At 46.3% G+C, this 18090-nt stretch overlaps 1 protein-coding gene across 1 annotated transcript; it reads left to right on the top strand.

Annotated features, from left to right (window-relative positions):
- Positions 1-5860: 5860 nt before the first annotated feature.
- FAM210B (family with sequence similarity 210 member B) lies at positions 5861-18047 on the top strand. The gene is made up of 3 exons (XM_038369515.2): positions 5861-6542; positions 10874-11049; positions 14010-18047. The coding sequence occupies exons 1-3, from the start codon at positions 6120-6122 to the stop codon at positions 14224-14226; spliced, it is 816 nt and encodes a 271-aa protein (XP_038225443.1). The 5' UTR covers positions 5861-6119; the 3' UTR covers positions 14227-18047.
- Positions 18048-18090: the final 43 nt, after the last annotated feature.

Below are 18090 nucleotides of genomic sequence, written 5' to 3'. Positions count from 1 at the left end.
CCCAGGTATGCACACCTTGTACACCCCTCTATGCAGAGCCCCACTGAAGATAATGGGGATCCACATACGCACTGGCCTCCACATGTACAGAATAACTTGCTGGATCAGGACCTAAGGTTCCAACTGAGCTATGCAACACCTAGATAGTATTTTTAATTCCTGTTTTTCTTGTTATATTTATAACTTAGAATTAACAGTTAGATAGTCAAGTCCAATTTTCCCTGCTTTTGCTGGGAAAGGGGGCGACTGGGATCTCAAAGATGTTGTGAGGCAGGGGGCAGGGACTATCTGCCTGTTTGGGGCAGGGACTATCTTTTTATTCTGCACCTAGCACAATCGGGTTGTGGTCTGTCACTGGGCCCCAGATGCTACCACAATGCAAATAATTAATCATGATAATACATGTGTACTGTGAAGTCCCATGCCAGAAATGAAAGGGCAGGAGCATTTTATCTACCTGTTCACCTAGGTACATTTCCCTCGGTACCTCCCATGTATTTAAATATAGATATGACAATAACAATATTTCCTTCTTTCTTCCTTCCCTCCTGTCTGGTAGGACAAATAGCTTGATAAAGTTGTAAAGGATTTTTTAAAATGTATGTTTCTTTGTGTACATCAATGAGTGGGTAGGTGTATATGTATTGAAAGAAAACTAAAATATAAGGTCCACTCTCAGAGGCCTTAGCTCTGAAAATGAGGTCATTCTTAGTCTCCTGTGGGAGTGAGTTCCAGTCTAGGGCCAGATGCTGTGAAATTTCTGTCTCTTGCACTCCTGCATGAGCCTCTTCACCTGTCAACTACTCACATGGCAGTCTCTGGCACTGTCATAAATTCACTAGATTTCTAGCTGCCACTGACTCGTCCACCTAAATTTCCAATGTAAAACCAAGCAACACCCCTTCTCCAAAACCTTCTGGTCCACCCCTTTTTTTTAAGGCAGATATTTTTCAGGACTTCTTTCTACCTCACAAAGAAGCAAAAAAGAACATAAACCAGTTTTTTTTCCCCTTTGTAACTCACCTTTAATGATGAGTCCTTAACCATGCCCTGTTCATTCCCTCTGAAGCATCTGGAACTGGCTACTGTTGGAGGACAGGATACTGGGCTCGATGAATCATTAGTCTGATCCAGTAAGGCTATTCCCATGTTCTTTGTCAAACTCAGTGATATTTAAATTCAGAGGTTTGCATTTAAGGTGACAGTCTCTCTCTCTCTCTCTCTCTCTCTCTCTCACACACACATACACACACACACACACACCCCATCCCAAACAACAGGGCTTTCTGCTGGGAATTAAGGGAGTGCTGTAGACAGGCCCCAGATCCTGTGGGCTTCCCTTCTGCATTCCTGCAGCCATGAGATATGCTGTCATGGAATCCCAGGCCCCGGGAGTCTTTTCTAGCCTGATCACCACAACTCCTGGCGTTCTAGCCACCCACCACTGTGCCAGAGAGCCTAGAGTGTTACTTGCACACAATATTGACTAGCTTCCCCCAACTTGCTTCTGGGAAAGGGTCCAGTTTTATTATTACCTGCTAGTGCCAGCGCAACGGGGTGCTGCGACCGAGAAGGTACCTGCTGCCTGGGGGAACACCACACAGGTCCTCGCCAGCAGGAGGCCCGTCTCACCCTCTCACGTCGCCAAGCAAATCTACGTACTCAGACGACTCAGTACTACCTTGCCACCTGCCCAGCACGTCCCCATCCCCAGAAGGATCAGCGCCCCACCGTGTATAGCTGCTTGAGATCCTGTCGCCGGAAGAGCCAGTGCCACCCCTCAGAATGCCCCGCCAACTCCAACCGCCGGAGGAGCCAGCACCATGCCTCAGATCGCCCTACAAACTCCAGCAGCCACACCTCAGACCACCCTATGAGCTCCAGCAGCCAGAGGAGCCAGTGCCAAGCCTCAGATCGCCCTGCGAGCTCCAGCCACTGGAAGAGCCAGCACCATGCCCAGCAGACAGCCCAGCACAGCCCCCGAGTCCATTCTGCAGGACACTGCCTACGGGAGATTTCCCGTTCCAGCAGCAACCACCCAGACAGCAGCCACTCCTAGAAGGACCAGCGGTGTCCCAGCAAACCCCGAGCCAGACCGCGTCTCTCCAACCGCTAACAATGCCAGCATCCCACCAGAGATCCCGCCTCAGCACCCAACCGATGGGAATCCTGAGCCACGAGATAGACGGCAGGCCGACGATGCAGGCTTTGAGCCTGCACCAGATGAGGTCAAGGACCATGAGGGACAGCAGCCGGTGGTGAGGGCTGCCACTCCGTGGCAGACTGCCTGGACCGAGGAGCTGCAAGCAACAGCTTCCTTTGACGACTTCGACCTCCTAGTAGACAGGCTCACCCAAGAACTGTCTGCTGAAACTGCTCCCAGGAGAAGTTCGAACCAGGAGAACTCCCCGCCTGCCCACAGAACGCCTGCTCCAAACCTCAACACCACCACTAGGGGAGCCAGAAGTAGAGACGCCAGCCGCCGCTACGATCCAGCAGTGGCTTCAAGGATCCAAAAGCTGTACCGGGCAAACTGCTCCAAAGCCATGAGGGAGATCCTAGACGGGCCCTCGCCCTACTGCACAATCCCATCTGAGCATCTCTACAGCTACTTCAAGGATGTATTCGACCGCATAGCCCAGAATGACGCGCAGCGCCCAGAGTGCCTCCGCCCGCTGCCCCGTATCGACGAAACAGGTGTCCTGGAAACTGACTTTACGCCCAAGGAAGTGATGGCCAGACTCTCAAAAACAAAAAACACAGCTCCGGGGAAAGACGGCATCCCCTACAGCCTCCTGAAAAAGCGAGATCCCGGCTGCCTGGTCCTCACCACTCTCTTTAATCAGTGCAAGTGATTCCGCTGGACTCCCAGTTCCTGGAAGAAGGCCATGACGGTACTGGTGTACAAGAAGGGTGAGTGGGACCATCCCAGCAACTGGAGGCCCATCTCCCTCTGCTCCACGATGTACAAGCTCTATGCCAGCTGCCTGGCGTTGAGGATCACGGAGTGGTCAGTGAGCAGGGGAGCCATCAGCTCCACCTAGAAAGGCTTCATGTCCTGTGAGGGCTGCTATGAACACAACTTTGTCTTCCAAACCACCATCGAAATGGCCAGAAAGGTGCGGAGGCGGTGCACGGTAGCATGGCTCGACCTGGCTAATGCCTGTGGGTCCATGCCGCACCACCACATCTTTGCCACGCTCCAGGAGTTTGGGATGCCAGAGAACTTCCTCTGTGTTATCTGAGAGGTGTACGAGGGATGCAGCACAACCATTCGCTCGGTCGAAGGGGAGACCGCTGAGATCCTGATCCGGAGCGGAGTTAAGCAGGGCTGTCCCCTCAGCCCCATCATCTTTAACCTAGCCATGGAGCCGTTGCTGCGAGTGATCTCCAATAACACAGATGGCTTCAACCTCCATGGTGAGAAGGTGAACATCCTGGCTTACGCGGATGACCTGGTCCCGATCACAGACGACCCAGAGAACCTCCAATGTATGCTAGATGACACCAGTCGAGCTGCCGATTGGATGGGGCTCCGCTTCAATGCAAAGAAGTGCGCATCTCTTCACATCGACGGCAGCAAAAGGGACTCGGTGCAGGCGACAGGGTTCCAGATCCAGGGCAAGCCCATCATCCCCCTGGAAGAGGGGCAGGCGTACCGGTACCTCAGCACGCCGATAGGTTTCCATGTCCGGCAGACACCCGAGGACACCATCCAGGAGATCTTGCAGGATGCCACCAAGATCGATGCCTCCCTGCTAGCACCATGGCAGAAGATAAATGCCCTGAACACCTTCCTGATCCCCCGCATCTCTTTCGTCCTAAGGGGATCCGCCGTGGCGAAGGTACCCCTCAACAAGGCAGACAAGATCATCCGGCAGCTGGTGAAGAAGTGGCTGTTCCTTCCACAGAGAGCCAGCAACGAGCTGGTCTATATCGCCCACAGGCATGGCGGTACCAATGTCCCCCTCATGGGTGACCTGTGTGACATCGCGGTGATCACTCACGCCTTCCGCCTGCTGACGTGTCCCAATGCCATGGTAAGGAACATCGCAGCAAACACCCTCCATGAAGCAACAAAGAAGCGGATCGGCAGAGCCCCCTCCAACCAAGACACCACCAGATTCCTGAGCGGTTCTCTGGATGGCGAATGTGGACGGGACGGTGGCGACATCACTTCACTGTGGTCCCACGCTCGCAATGCCACGTGTCGCCTGGGGAAGCGCATCGGCTGCTGCTGGGAGTGGCGCGAGGAGTGCCAGGAGCTGGGAGTCCTGGTGCCGCAGATCAGGTCCGACGACAACATCGTCACCCCGAGCGCGAGGGGCATGCTGGAGAGGACCCGGAGGCGGCCATCCACTCGTTGTACATGGAAACCCTGAAGCGTAAACCAGACCGGGGTAAAGTCTTCGAACAGACCAGCAAGTGGGACGCCAGCAACCACTTTCTCACCGGGGGCAGCTTCACCCGTTTCGCCGACTGGCGGTTCAGCCACCGTGCCCGGCTCAACTGCGTCCCACTCAACGGAACCGTCCGCCACGGGAACCGAGACAAGCGTTGCAGGAAGTGCGGCTACTCCAACGAGACCCTGCTCCACGTCCTGTGCAGCTGCAAGTCCCACTCAAGAGCCTGGCAGCTGCGCCACAACACCATCCAGAGCTGCCTGGTGAAAACCATCGCACCATGCCTGGGGGAGGTCGCTGTGAATTCCACCATCCCCGGGACGGACAGCCAGTTGCGACCTGATGTGGTAATCACCAACGAGGACCAGAAAAAGATCATCCTCATCGACATCACGGTCTCCTTCGAGAACAGGACCCCGGCCTTCTGCGAATCCTGAGCTCGTAAGCTGGAAAAATACGCCCCCATGGCCGACACCCTGAGAGCGAAGGGCTACGAGGTGCAGATGGATGCCCTGATTGTCGGAGCCCTGGGCGCTTGGGTGCATGAGTGTGTGCTGCGGAACTGCGGGATCGGTCGACGGTACGCACGGCTCATGCGGCGCCTCATGGTCTCGGACACAATCTGATGGTCCAGGGACATCTACATCGAACACATCACCGGCCTCCGACAGTACCAGGAGGTGTGAACCGGTACAACGTTGTGCATCAACCATGGGAAAGGGACTGAGAGACTTTTTTCATTGGACCATATGAACTGGAACCATAAACTCACTGAACATTAAATCCCACCAAATGAGGGTAGATCCATCCTCAGCATGGCATCCGCTCATTATACTCCACACCTGAACATAGCCATTATATGGACAACATACCCTCATATCTCAATGTCTGTACTTTGACCTGTTAAACTTTTACCCCCAATCGGGGAGATTGCAGATTATGTATTCCTTACGCCACCCGCTCCTGAACTGAATTTTGCACCCCTTGATAATCTGTACCTTATTCCCTGATAACCAGAAACTTCTATGCCTAAACTCTGTGCCGTTTGCTTTGTACGTCAACATTATCTTAATAAAATTATTAGCTGCTAGTCCTACCTTCCTTCAGACTCTCCACTCTCCTCCCCAGCCTTTCCTTCCCGTCTGCTTGTAGTATTAGCAGCTGGGGGGACAGGGGGAGTCTTTTGCACCCAGCTAGCCCTTTAGCTGTCTCTCTACTCAGTTCATTGGCACCCTCTGCTAACTCCCTGCCTTTCACTCCGCTCCCCCGGCCCCGGGGAGAGCTGACGAGCGGGGTATGCTGAGCCAGCTGCTGACTCAGCACCCCCGCTCCTGCTTGTGCATAACGAACCCCCCCCCCCCGGGCTTCGCCGGCCCTCCGCCTAACGGCCCCTCCGCCCCGGTCCAGGCGGAGCTGGGCTGAGCCCTCCCCCATCTGCAGCGCGTACCCTGCGGGGCTGAAGTGGTGCAAAGAAGCGACGGCCAGGCCCGGCTCTCCCGAGGACGATCTGCGGGGGAGGGGACAGGGAGGGGACCTCGCTTCTCCCTCCCCGCCAGGGGCCGGGGAGGAGGCTGCTGCGAACGGGGCTGCCGGCCTGCTCGCGAGGCAGGGCCGCTGTCTCTTTAAGGAGGAGGGTGCCGGGCTCGGAGCGGGGGTGGCTCTTTTAGTCTCTGCGGGCCCGGGCGGCCTCCCTTGCCGGGCTCGCCTGTTCCAGCAATGCCCTGGCTGGTGCACCTGGGCCCTCCGGCGCTGCTCCAAGCTGCCGCACGCATCGTCTGGCGCAAGGCGGGCAGCAGCCCCAGAGCAGCAGCGGGGGCCCCGCCGTCCCTTGGCGGCCAGGTGCAGGCCGCCCCCGACGCTGGAGAGGCTCCGCCCAGGAGGGAGCCTCGCCCCAGCCTCCGACGGGAGGGCAGCTGGCTCGTCCTGGGGGACCTGCGGCTGCAAAGCCCCCTCCGCTTCCTGCCCCCGGCTGATCCCAGCCGCCGGGCCGGCTGCAGAGCTGCTCAGGCGGGTTATCTGCCCCCCCACCGGGGCTTCGGATGCAAACAGCAGGTGCAAGAGGACGCAGAGTTCAGCCATCTGGAGCCCCAGATAACTCTGCAAGCAACGGCCAGCAGCGGCCGCGGGAGCTCCGGGAAGGTGGGTGAGGGGGACTCAGGCTGAGTCAGCAGCAACTTCCAAAGTGGGTTTAGCTTCGCTTCTCTGTAGTGTCGGTGTATCCCGGGCAATACTGGCACATACCGACCCCCCCGCCCAGGCTTCCTCCCATTCCGTGCAATCCACGTGTGCTTTCTGAAGCTGCATCATGCCTGGGGTCTGGAGTGGGAAGGCACTGTCCCCCTGAGAGGCAAGGGAGCTGTGGCTGGGCTAACGATAAAGACCTAATCTTGCAACCAAATGCATCCGATGAAGTGAGCTGTAGCTCAGGAAAGCTTATGCTCTAATAAATTTGTTAGTCTCTAAGGTGCCACAAGTACTCCTTTTCTTTTTGCGAATACAGACTAACATGGCTGCTACTCTGAAACCTGTAATCTTGCAACAGAATTTCTCAGCTCCTACAAAAAGAAAAGGAGGACTTGTGGCACCTTAGAGACTAACAAATTTATTTGAGCATAAGCTTTCGTGGGCTACAGCTCCGATGAAGTGAGCTGTAGCTCACGAAAGCTTATGCTCTAATAAATTTGTTAGTCTCTAAGGTGCCACAAGTCCTCCTTCTCTTTTTGCGAATACAGACTAACGCGGCTGCTACTCTGAAACCTGTCATTATGTCAGGTTCTACAGTGTTTCTGTCCAAAGTGAGTTAATTTTCTACATCACCATCAAGATCTATTGAAAAGGAGTACTTGTGGCACCTTAGAGACTAACAAATTTATTAGAGCATAAGCTTTCGTGAGCTACAGCTCACTTCATCAAAGCTTATGCTCTAATAAATTTGTTAGTCTCTAAGGTGCCACAAGTACTCCTTTTCTTTTTGCGAATACAGACTAACACGGCTGCTACTCTGAAAAAAGATCTATTGAGGGAATAAAGATGCCAAGGAGTCACTATTGGGGAGATGGCCTCACCGCAGGGTACTGAGGGAGGGAAATATTCTTATTTCATCCCATAGGAAGCTGTTTGTTGTTCTTTGAAATCTTTGAAATCTCTAGTTATATTGTTGTAATAGCTAGTGCTAACTTACACATACTGGACACAGTTTTAATAAAAAGAAAAGGAGTACTTGTGGCACCTTAGAGACTAACAAATTTATTAGAGCATAAGCTTTCGTGAGCTACAGCTCACTTTTTTTTAAAAAAAAAAAAAATGATGTCCTGTCTGCACACACTGGCCAAAAACATTACTTGTTTTCAAGCTGCTTCAGTTTTTATAGGATAGGCTTTAAGAACAGAAAGTGTTAAAATAGAGGAAATGGTTCTAGTACTTGTAATGTGTGTGTGCAACATAAAATACAGGAGAAGGATTCTCGCTTCCTGCCATATGGCAGGCTGCACATTTTGAATTTTATAGATGATCTCAAGTACCCAGTTTTTTTCCAAAGTGACAGTTAAGACACAAGAGAAAAGGGATGAAATTCAGTTGGAAAGTTTAGGTTGAATGTTCCAGGCAGCAATATCTATTAGCCTGCAGAATCGTTTCCCAAGGTATATGTCAGGGGCCCGGTCACTTGGGACACTTAAAACTACAATGGGCAGGACACTTCAAAATGTTCTGGGGTGGGGAACTAACGGTCTTTCTTATCTCTTTTATCCTCTTCCCTATTTCAGTTCAAAGACAGAGTGTGGACTCCTTAGTTATCTACACATGTATTTTCACTGTTCAATACGTGTGTGTGTGTATATGTATATGTTATTATATTATAATTATATAATATAAATAATATAATTATATAATAATATATATATAATTTTTTTTTAAAGGAGTGGTCTTGGTTAGAAATGCAACCTGAGTGCATGAGAGCAAAATGTGTAATGTTCTAAAATTCCACAACCTGACTGAACTATATGTGGGTGTTTGGATATTTTTTCCTCTTTTGCTGGGGGGGAGGGGTGTTTTTAAACTTCTTTGTGCCAGAATTTCTAAATGTGAAGGTTCAGCTCCAGGTTAATTTTTATGGCCAAGTAGTAAACCATAAAAAATTCATCTCTTTCGTTTTTCAGAGATGCATTGCATCAGCTAGTACCCATTAAGATCAGTGGGAATTCCAGAGTACAGTGCCTTTGAAAAATATGGAAGTAATGATACTGTTTTCTAAAATGCTGAAGAGAGCAATGCCATGAGAATTGAATGAGAACCGTCACTTGGAGTTCTTGACATGAGCTGCTTTCTCTTCTGCATCAGACCACCCACTGTCTGCACACCATTATCCATATGTATTTTTCTTTTTAGATTAAACGTTGTTATTTGAGACCCTTTTGTGACCATACTAATTTTTTTATTCTTAATACAGTTAGATTTTTTGTTCGTTTAGGGGGAAATAGTCCTGTTGGTATTGCTAAAGAACATCATATAACTACAGATGCTCACAATTCAAAGTAGTCCCTCTAATATGGTGTGTGTTCGCGTGTTTTTTTTTTTTTTGGTTTTTTTAACTAAGCCTTTTAAAATATTTTTTTCATTATTGCATTTCTGCAGGGCTGGTTCTACAAGTAAATATTGAATTTCCTTTGTCTCAAAACAATAATCTAAAAATAAATGTCATTAATATGGATCTGCCCTCACTAAGGTTCATCAACCAGATGCATGACCGGGGCAAGGGGATTCAGCTCCAGGATTGTGGCCAACTCTGTGCTTTTGGTTGCTTTCAGTCACTGCTAAATTCTTAAACATGTTGAGCACCTTAACCTTCTGGTGGGTTGATTTCTTGCATTACAGGACTCCCTGGGTCCAAGAAAAATAGACTTTCTACAGAGATGTTATAGAATATAATTCTGTTCTCTGAGCTTTCTTTACTAAGCAAGTAGATATACAAGGCATGACCACATGGATAGTCATCATAAACAGCTGCTAACATGGTACTGGCTAAATCTCTTGCCTCACAGCCAATACAGATTCAGAAGCTGCCTCAATGTATTTTAGTCTAGTGCCCTAGATTAGTGAGAGCAAAATTGAAAGAAATGGAAGTCACTTGGGTGACAAGAACAGGGTACATATCTCAGATCCTGTGATTTCATTTAGCAGAGTTGGCTTTCATATAATGAGCCTGGAGTTCCTGAAAATCCTCTCCTGATTGTATGACTGCCTGAGATACCCTTTAGCACTGTAAATTGAAAGCATATATAATGTGGAGCTTAACTGGGCCTACTTATTGGCAGGCTGAAAGAGTCAAAAGACTGAATGGGCAAAGGAAACTGAAATATTCTCTCCTCTATCCAGGTCAAGGTTTGAGGCACATTGACTGGTGGGAAGCATCCAGTGGCACTGCTTCTGCTGTAAATAAACAGGGGGTGTCAGTCTTAGTGGCTGTCAGAATGGCACCCCTACTATTAAGTAAATTGAAGAAGAGGGAACCCTTCTGTCCATCCTTTTGTCCAGTAATAAGTGAAAGGTCCCAAGGTTTTTCCCTCTTGTCTTGGCCAACATTTCCTTTGGGGTTAAGACAAGATAAAGTCCAAGACTCTGTCAGATCTAGTACCTGAGGCTCTACCTGCATGGTTAGGATCAGGTTGCTTTGAAACTGCTTTAAATATGAAAATTCTATTTTAAACCTTATTCTGTTATAGAAATGCCAGAAGAAGAAATGAAATGGGTTCCCCAATGGCTGAGGCAGAAGTCTGTCAATGGCAGCCAAACCAGTGCTAGCATATCATTTTTTCAGCCAGGGAAGGATAGTGCTGTTCATTGCTACCAAGCTACAGCAATAATTCTCAGGTTCTTTCTCTGTGTTGCTGATGCACAGAACGTGATTTACAAGAGTTTAAAATGTTGGGCCTCATCCAGGGGTAAATTATTTTAAGCTGACATCTCTCAATATGTGGTGTCAAATGTGCTTTCTGTGTTACCAATCACTTGGCCTTTGGCGATACAGTGCTCCTTAAGGATCTGCACTGTGAGGCTGAACATTGAGGTACAAAGCAAAATCACTCTGGCATACAAACTATGTATCCTATCCTACAAGTGTTTCTGTGGGTGGAACTCTGCCCGAACTGAGTCAGTTTCAGGATCAGATTGTCTATATTTATTATTCTGTAATGGGAAAACTTGTCCTAGTGCTGGGGTCCACACAGAGCTCAGTGCATCCCTTAAGCCTAGGTTAATGGCCACCTTGTGTGGACTCTATTCCATGGCGTAAATTGCACCTAATACTGTGAATCTTTGTTTTGCCCCCCATCCAAAGCACCTAAGAACAGCACGGCATAGAGTTCTGTGCTTTATTTTGTTTCTCAACAAGTAGCTTGAGACAATTAACTGGAACCTGGACATTGTGTGTCATGTGAGTGTTTGTTCTAAATCATCGTTTTCTTTTTGGATAGGACACAAGTAGATCCCCTGAAAAGGAAGTCACAGATCCCAGTGATGAGGATGAGAAGAAACCCAACAAATCCCAGCAGCTGAAAAAAGTTTTTAAAGAATACGGCGCTGTAGGAGTTTCATTCCACATTGGAATTTCCTTAACGTCTTTGGGAATATTCTACCTGGCTGTTTCAAGGTGTGGTTTTTCTTGCAGACTCTCTGGTGTTGGGTAATCCTGTGTTTTAAAATAAGAAATATCAAGTAGACGTGGATATTTGAGGCAGTACTTAACTCCGGAGACTAGTCGGGGCCCAATGTTGAGACACAACAGCAGACAGCTCTGTGTGTGCAGAAGTCTCATGGCTTCCCATTGGAGATCTATGTATGGAGCAGCTGCAGATTTAGGACCAGTCTGTATTGAGACCAGCAAGAATAAAGATGAGGGTTTGCATTTAAAATGTACCTTGCTCTGCACCTGGGGGCATGGAGGATAGGGAGTGTGCCAGTGCAGTCATCCAGAAGGCAGTTTATGTTCATGTTCTGGGGACATGCTGTTTTAATGAAACACTGGCTTGAGTTGTGTAGATCTGAGAGCCACCGCTGTGTGCTGGAGCTGAAGATTGTTGTGTTTTAATTCAGTATAAATCAAATAAAAACAGAACTGTATCCAAAACAAGGTGATTACCCGCAGGGCCAAATTTCCAATTAGGCACAGTAGGCATTTGCCTAGGGGTGCCTAAAAATTAAGAGGGTTAAAAGTTTTTCTTTTTTCTTTTAATGGAAAACACGAAGGTCACCTGTAGGCTGGGGACATGCTGATGATGCTGTGCTTAGGGACACGTAAGGTGTAAATCTGGCCCTGATTACCCTGGAGATCTACTTGGGGACTTGCATGCAAGAAAGGAGAGCAAAAGAATAATGTAGCCTGGTAGGTTCCTTGAAAGGCACCAGTTAGAATTTTGCCTGTAACTGCAGAAGGATTAAAACAAATACAGGACTGGATTAAAAAAATAAACAGAAGGGAGACAACCAGGGAGGAGAGAGAGAGAGGGAAGGAGGAGTTTGTACATGGCTTTTGGTGGGATCATGTCCTATTTTTAGAAATGTACATAATTATTTACAGGAACAGAGCACATGATGGCAAAGATCCCTCATGCACTGCACAAACATAACTCCCCTGTTACAAAACAATTCATGTACCTTTACATGTAGGAACAGCAGAATTAGATTTTTTTGTAAGTTTGACAATTAATATTGAATTTTATTTTTAAGCATTTTTTTTATTTGTAACTATTTATTTTTTAATTTTCACATTGGTAGGAAATAAAGGGGGGAGGGTTAGGGTAGCCCTGACAGCAAGGCTGCAGGGGGCTCCCTGTGTGGCTGAGAGGCCTGAGACAAGAGGGCACAAGGTGCAAGGAGAGGCTGTGGTCCTGGCTTGGCAGAGCAGAGACCTTTGGCCAGAGCCGTGAGGAGGAGAAGGAGCCCACAACTAGGGGGATGCCACCCAGCTGCTGAACGGGCTCCTGCTCAGAGATGACTCCTGGCCAGGGAGTGAGTCACCAGGACTGCAGAGGGTTCTCTGTATGGCTGTGAGGCCAGTGACACCAGATTCCTATAGGTGCTAGGTGCATTTGCCAACTGTTGATGGATTTTTTTTGTTTGTTTGAATTCTGTGTCAGGTGAAATTGATGCTTACCAATGCCTAAGGACGTAAATCAAATCCTACTAAGTCTTATTGTATGGCCAAGTGCGAGAAGTGCAGTGGGGAAAAATGGACCATTGCAATGTCATTTATGAAATACTCCAGAATGTAGAGCCTATTCTAGACAACTGAAAACAGTTGTGGCTTCCTTGTTTGCAATGTATACGTGACTGATAGATGGCAGGAGTTAAGACAAGTCCCTCTTTCTTTCCTTTGGTCTGCTTTTACATAAGTTATTTAGCATTCAAACAGTCTTTTTACTCATCCATTAGCGAACTTTCAGCATTATGTATGGGTGTATTGTTGTCTTACTCTAGGTCAGATTTACTGATGGTTTGTTTCATTTTGCATGTTGGTTAAACTTTAAATCTTGTAAAGACTATTTACAAACTTCCAATTTTTTTAATTCAGAAGTTAGAATAATAGAACAGGGATGTTATCTAGAGAGGTTGTGGAATCTTTGTCATTGGAGGCTTTTAAGAACAAGTTAGACAAACACCTGTCGGGGATGGTCTAGGTGACCTCTTGAGATCCCTTCCAGCCCTACATTTTTTTTAACACCATAAAGGACATATCTGAAGATTGGGCTGATGCTGTAGCTGTACAATTGTGAAAGCAGAGAAAAGGGGGATGAATGAGAAGGTATTTGGTTTTATAGGAACACCAACCTGGGAGGGGAAAAAATATCACACTTCAGTCTGAAAAGTTGTTTCCTACTCTTGTAACGGGCATCATCTGAAGTTGTCAAAAATATCACACTGTGCATTTGACAGCACTTTGTATTTTGTTAGTTTCTGTATGTTGTGTGGACCTTTCACACAGCAGTAGGGGAGGAGAAAAATTAAACTTGTAAAACCACAAAAATTAGTTAGGTATGGGAGGGCTCAGAGACAAATGTAATACCTCAAATTACAATTTATAATTGATTAGATTTCTAGTTGATGGTGCCTCCATAAGTCAATCACAGTTTAGTATATTTGTTGGAATTTTAATTTCTTAATGCATCTGTGATTTAGGCTTTTGATTTACATAGAAAAAGGGAAATGTCAAACAGCATGGGCCTTTGGCATCTTCAGAAAGATTTCAGAGTAGCAGCCGTGTTGGTCTCTAAGGTGCCACAAGTACTCCTTCTCTTTTTTCAGAAAGATTGCAATCTAATCTCAGTGAGAGCAGTATAAACCTAGAGTGCCACCATTTTAGAAACTCATCAATTGTGTTTGATCAGAATCTGGCACACTGTTTAACTGCTTTTTAAGTAATGACATAAATATTAACACTGTTCTGCTGTAACCAAGGTAGGTGTTCAGTTAGGGAACAGGAGCACGAGTACACAGATTATCCAAAGTAAACAAAAGATCTCTTTCCTAATATAAGGGAACTGGTACAACTTTTTGATATGTATATATTTTTTTAATTACAATAAATTCTTTTTTCCTTTTTTCCCTCCCCAGTGGCGTGGACATGACTGCAGTTCTCCTAAAACTTGGATTCAATGAAGCATTGGTGCAATCCAAAGTGGCTGCTGGTACAAGCACATTTGTGTTGGCCTACGCTATTCACAAAGTGTTTGCTCCAGTCCGAATCAGCATTACCTTAGTTTCTGTGCCATTCCTTGTCCGATATTTCCGTAAGATTGGTTTCTTCAAACCTCCTGCCTCAAACCCATGATGAAATCTTATTGATTTAAAAAAAAAAAAAAGTCATGTTCTTATAGCTTTTAAAAGTGCCGTGCAACTGTAGTTGCCCTATTTGGACTCGTGTTAATACTGATCTCATCTCGCATTTTTGCTTGTCCTTTCAGGAAAATGTTGATAACCCCTTCCCTTCCCTGTTAAAATGGTATCTGAAAACTCCTGCCAGCGATAACATAAGGACTTACCTACCAATGAGGAAACTGTTTAGAACATACATCTTAATCTCTATATAGCTCAGCCATATGGGCCTTACTTTTTTCTTGGTGAAACACACTTGCTACAGTGCAGCACTAGTTCATAATAGTGTATTTCAGGAACTAAACTAAACTAAGATTGAATCCCCATTTAATTATTTTCTGAAGCATACTCTGTCCTATCATGTTTTGATACACAAACTCAGTGCTTAGTATTTATCCATTGCCCCTTTAAAATAATTTCTTGCTCTGAAAGGGCACTCTGGCCATGCTGTACTTCCATACTTCTAAGTTGTATGGATGCTGAGCGTCACTTAAAAGCTCACTCTCCTGGTTGACTAGCAGCTGGTCCTACTGGAATCTTATTTGTATTAGAGTGCTGTAGACTCTTTGGGTGAAATCCTGATTCCCCTGAAATCAATGGAAGTTTTGTTACTGACTTCAAGGGGACCACAATTTCAGTCATAGGCTTCGATGTGGTGGATCAGACCCTGTATTAGCAGACATATCTACAACTGAAAACAAGCTGTAGCAGGTTCTCAGCCCCTGCAGAAGAAGCTCGTATACATTCCTGAAGTCCATATGCTATAATTCTGCAGATTGTTGAATGCACCAGCTAGTCACTTGATTCTTATATTAAACTAACATGACTTAATATGGGAGTGATCTATACTTTTAAGACTCTTTATTGCATAGCTCACATCAGATACCATTTTAAAGTGCTATTTCCTTTGATGTTTGAGTTGTCAATTTGGCTTGCCGTTCACAACTCAATATGGCATGTTTCTACAAACTGCTGCAATGTCTATAATTCATCAGGTCAAGAAATTTGAAGGTCTGAGCTAACTACTATGGAGTGTATATTAACTATTTTAATGTGAACAGAAAAAAAAGCTTAGTTATGATCTCTGCAGTAAATTCCAAAAACTTACCAATGTGCTACGTTGCTCTTGCACTGCAGAAGTATTACCCTTATTGTGACTTCACGATAAGTCTACACTGTGGATCGATGCTGCGGCGATCGATCCACTGGGGGTAGATTTAGCGGGTCTAGTGAAGACCTGCTAAATCAACCACAGATCGCTCTCCCATCGACTCCGATACTCCACCAGAATGAGAAGCATAAGGTAAGTGGATGGGAGAAACTCTACACCCAGTGCAGTGTAGGAACTGCAGTAAGTCGACCTAAGCAACAGCGACTCCAGCTATGTTATTCACATAGCTGGACTGCGTAACTTAGGTCGACTTAATCCTGTAGTGTAGACTAGTGGTTTTCAAACTTTTTTTTCTGGGGACCCTGTTGAAGAAAATTATTGATGCCCGCGACCCAGTGGAGCTGGGGATGAGGGCGTTGGGGTGTGTGGGGGGGAATGAGGGTTTCAGGGTGTGAGAGGGGGCCCTGGGTTGAGGATGAGGGCTTTGGGGTGCAGGAAGGGGTTCTGGATTGGGGGGGGCTCAGCTGGGGCAGGAGATTGGGGTGTGGGCTTACCTTAGGCGGCTCCCAGTCAGCAGTGCAGCTGGGGTGCAGAGGCAGGCTTCCCGCCTATCCTGGCACCACAGATCATGCTGTGCCCCAGAAGCGGCCAGCAGCAGGTCTGGCTCCTAGGCAGAGGTGCGCAAGCGGCTCCGCGTGGCTCTCACCCCCAGCCCCTCCAGCTCCTATTGGCCAGTTCCCAGTCAATGGGACTTCGGAACTGGTGCTCAGCATGGGGACGGTGTGCAGAGGCCCGTGGCCCCCCGCCTAGAAGTCGGACCTGCTGATGGCTGCTTTGGGGGCACAACGCGGTGTCAGAATAGATAGTCACTAGCCTGTCTTAACTGGGCAGCACTGCCAATGGGACTTTTAATGTCCCTGGGTGCTGAGCAAGGTGACCCAGAACCTTACATGCTGCGACTCAGTACTGGGTCGCTACCTGAACTTTGAAAAACACTGGTGTAGACTTGCCCTAAGTGAGATTGACCTAAATGAGCACTTAGTAGTTTTAGGCCCAAGATTTATATAGATAGATATGAAATTAAATAGAAATTTTCTATTAAATAGAAATAATTAAATAGAAATAGTGAAACAAACACTGCAGCATAATGCAAGTGAAATGGACTATAAACAGACTAGTTTACCTCCACCCTCCAAGCTGAGGGAAGTGCAAAGAACTAAGGATGTGTCAATGATGATTCAATTCTAACATATTTATCCTTTTAAATAATCAGTTGAAAAATGCTTCTTTAAATATTTTATTACTGTGACAATGTTCCTATCGTAATGTGGAGTTTAGTATGTACATATAGCCATGCAATACAGAGTGCCCAAGACTGGATCCAAAATGAGCTATTGTGTACACCACAAGGGATTTTGATGACTTAGGGCTAGATTGGCAGCTTGCAAACTGCTCTGAGTAAGGGGCAGCATATAACTGCACTACCCCAGGAGCAGGGGCCATATTGTGACTAAGAGTTGCAGTGTGGTCCCTGCTTCCTCTTTGCTCCATGGGAGATGTAAGATGCTAGCCTTCTTTCTAATGTAGCTTAAATCACCTTCTGCACGTGTTCTGTTGCTCTGGTTGGCTCACTGCCTGGCCAGGAGAGAGTTAGCTGCTCCTAGGTGGCTGCATTCCCTCTTGCATTATGACCCATGATGCAGGTAGTTTGTGCAGTGGTGTGTAAGCTAGTTTGTGATTGAGTCCATAAGTAACCATGAAAACAACTTATCAAGCAGAGTTTACATTTCATTTTAGTTTAATTGCTGGAATGTTTTGAGTTTTTTAATTGAAATTGCCTTCTGGTGATACTGAATAATGGACTTTCTGGATAAAATTGAAATATTTTTAAGTAACGATTGAAGTGGTGGTTGCATTGTAAACTCCTCACAACAGTAACTTCCCTCGTCTCCTGTGATTTGCTAGCTGCTAAAACATTGGGGAGCCTTTAAAAAAAAAAAAAATCCGTTTGACCTTGAGTAGAATGTCTAAATTTCCTTAAAGGAAACATTTTTGGTTTTATTCCCTTTTCCATAATTTTTATAATAGCCATATTCTCTGATGGGCTCCTTATTGCTTTATAGAGAGTTCTCTGATCTCGAGTACTATTGCAGTCACTTTGATACTAATGATATAGCAAGACACTTTAAAAAGTAGGATTTTTTGTATTCAAATTGTCATCACTTTATTCTTTAATTTCTAAGTAAAATGTGTATTTTTCTATTATCATTATTAGAAAAACAAGTAGCATTCCAGTCCTTCTATCTGTTATTTCCTGTAATGCAGTCATGATTTTATGGTTTCTGGAAAGAATACTCACTTTAAAATCACCAGCGTGCCAAGTTAATTTCATTTGTAATTAAACTGCACTTGTCCCCTTTAAGTGAGATTGAGAGACTATTTTTTACCTCTGAATTAGACAAATCTGGTTGTAAAAACTGTCATTTGCAACCTTTGTTTAGATGAACATTTTTGCAATATATTTTAAATCAAGAATATATTTTGAATTTCTGAATCCTTGTGTAAGCTTAAAAATGTGAAAATGGAATTAGTTTGTGAAATAGTAGCAAAGGCCTTATAGAAGCGGCAACACTGGTAGAAAATATAATAAAATATTTTTTTCCCTTCTGGTGGTTTACTTATTTTCCAGTAAGAAATATCTTAGGCTTG

Source organism: Dermochelys coriacea, chromosome 13 (genome assembly GCF_009764565.3).
Source record: "Dermochelys coriacea isolate rDerCor1 chromosome 13, rDerCor1.pri.v4, whole genome shotgun sequence".
NCBI lineage: Eukaryota > Metazoa > Chordata > Testudines > Dermochelyidae > Dermochelys > Dermochelys coriacea.
The sequence above is the reverse complement of the archived record's forward strand: the minus strand, read 5'-3'. Positions and strand labels throughout refer to the sequence as shown.

Coding starts and splice junctions, on each gene's coding strand:
- FAM210B (XM_038369515.2), top strand. CDS start 6,120: ATGCCCTGGCTGGTGCACCTGGGCCCTCCGGCGCTGCTCCAAGCTGCC. Junction 6,543..10,873: donor GCCGCGGGAGCTCCGGGAAG/GTGGGTGAGGGG, acceptor CTTTTTGGATAG/GACACAAGTAGATCCCCTGA. Junction 11,050..14,009: donor TTCTACCTGGCTGTTTCAAG/GTGTGGTTTTTC, acceptor TTCCCTCCCCAG/TGGCGTGGACATGACTGCAG.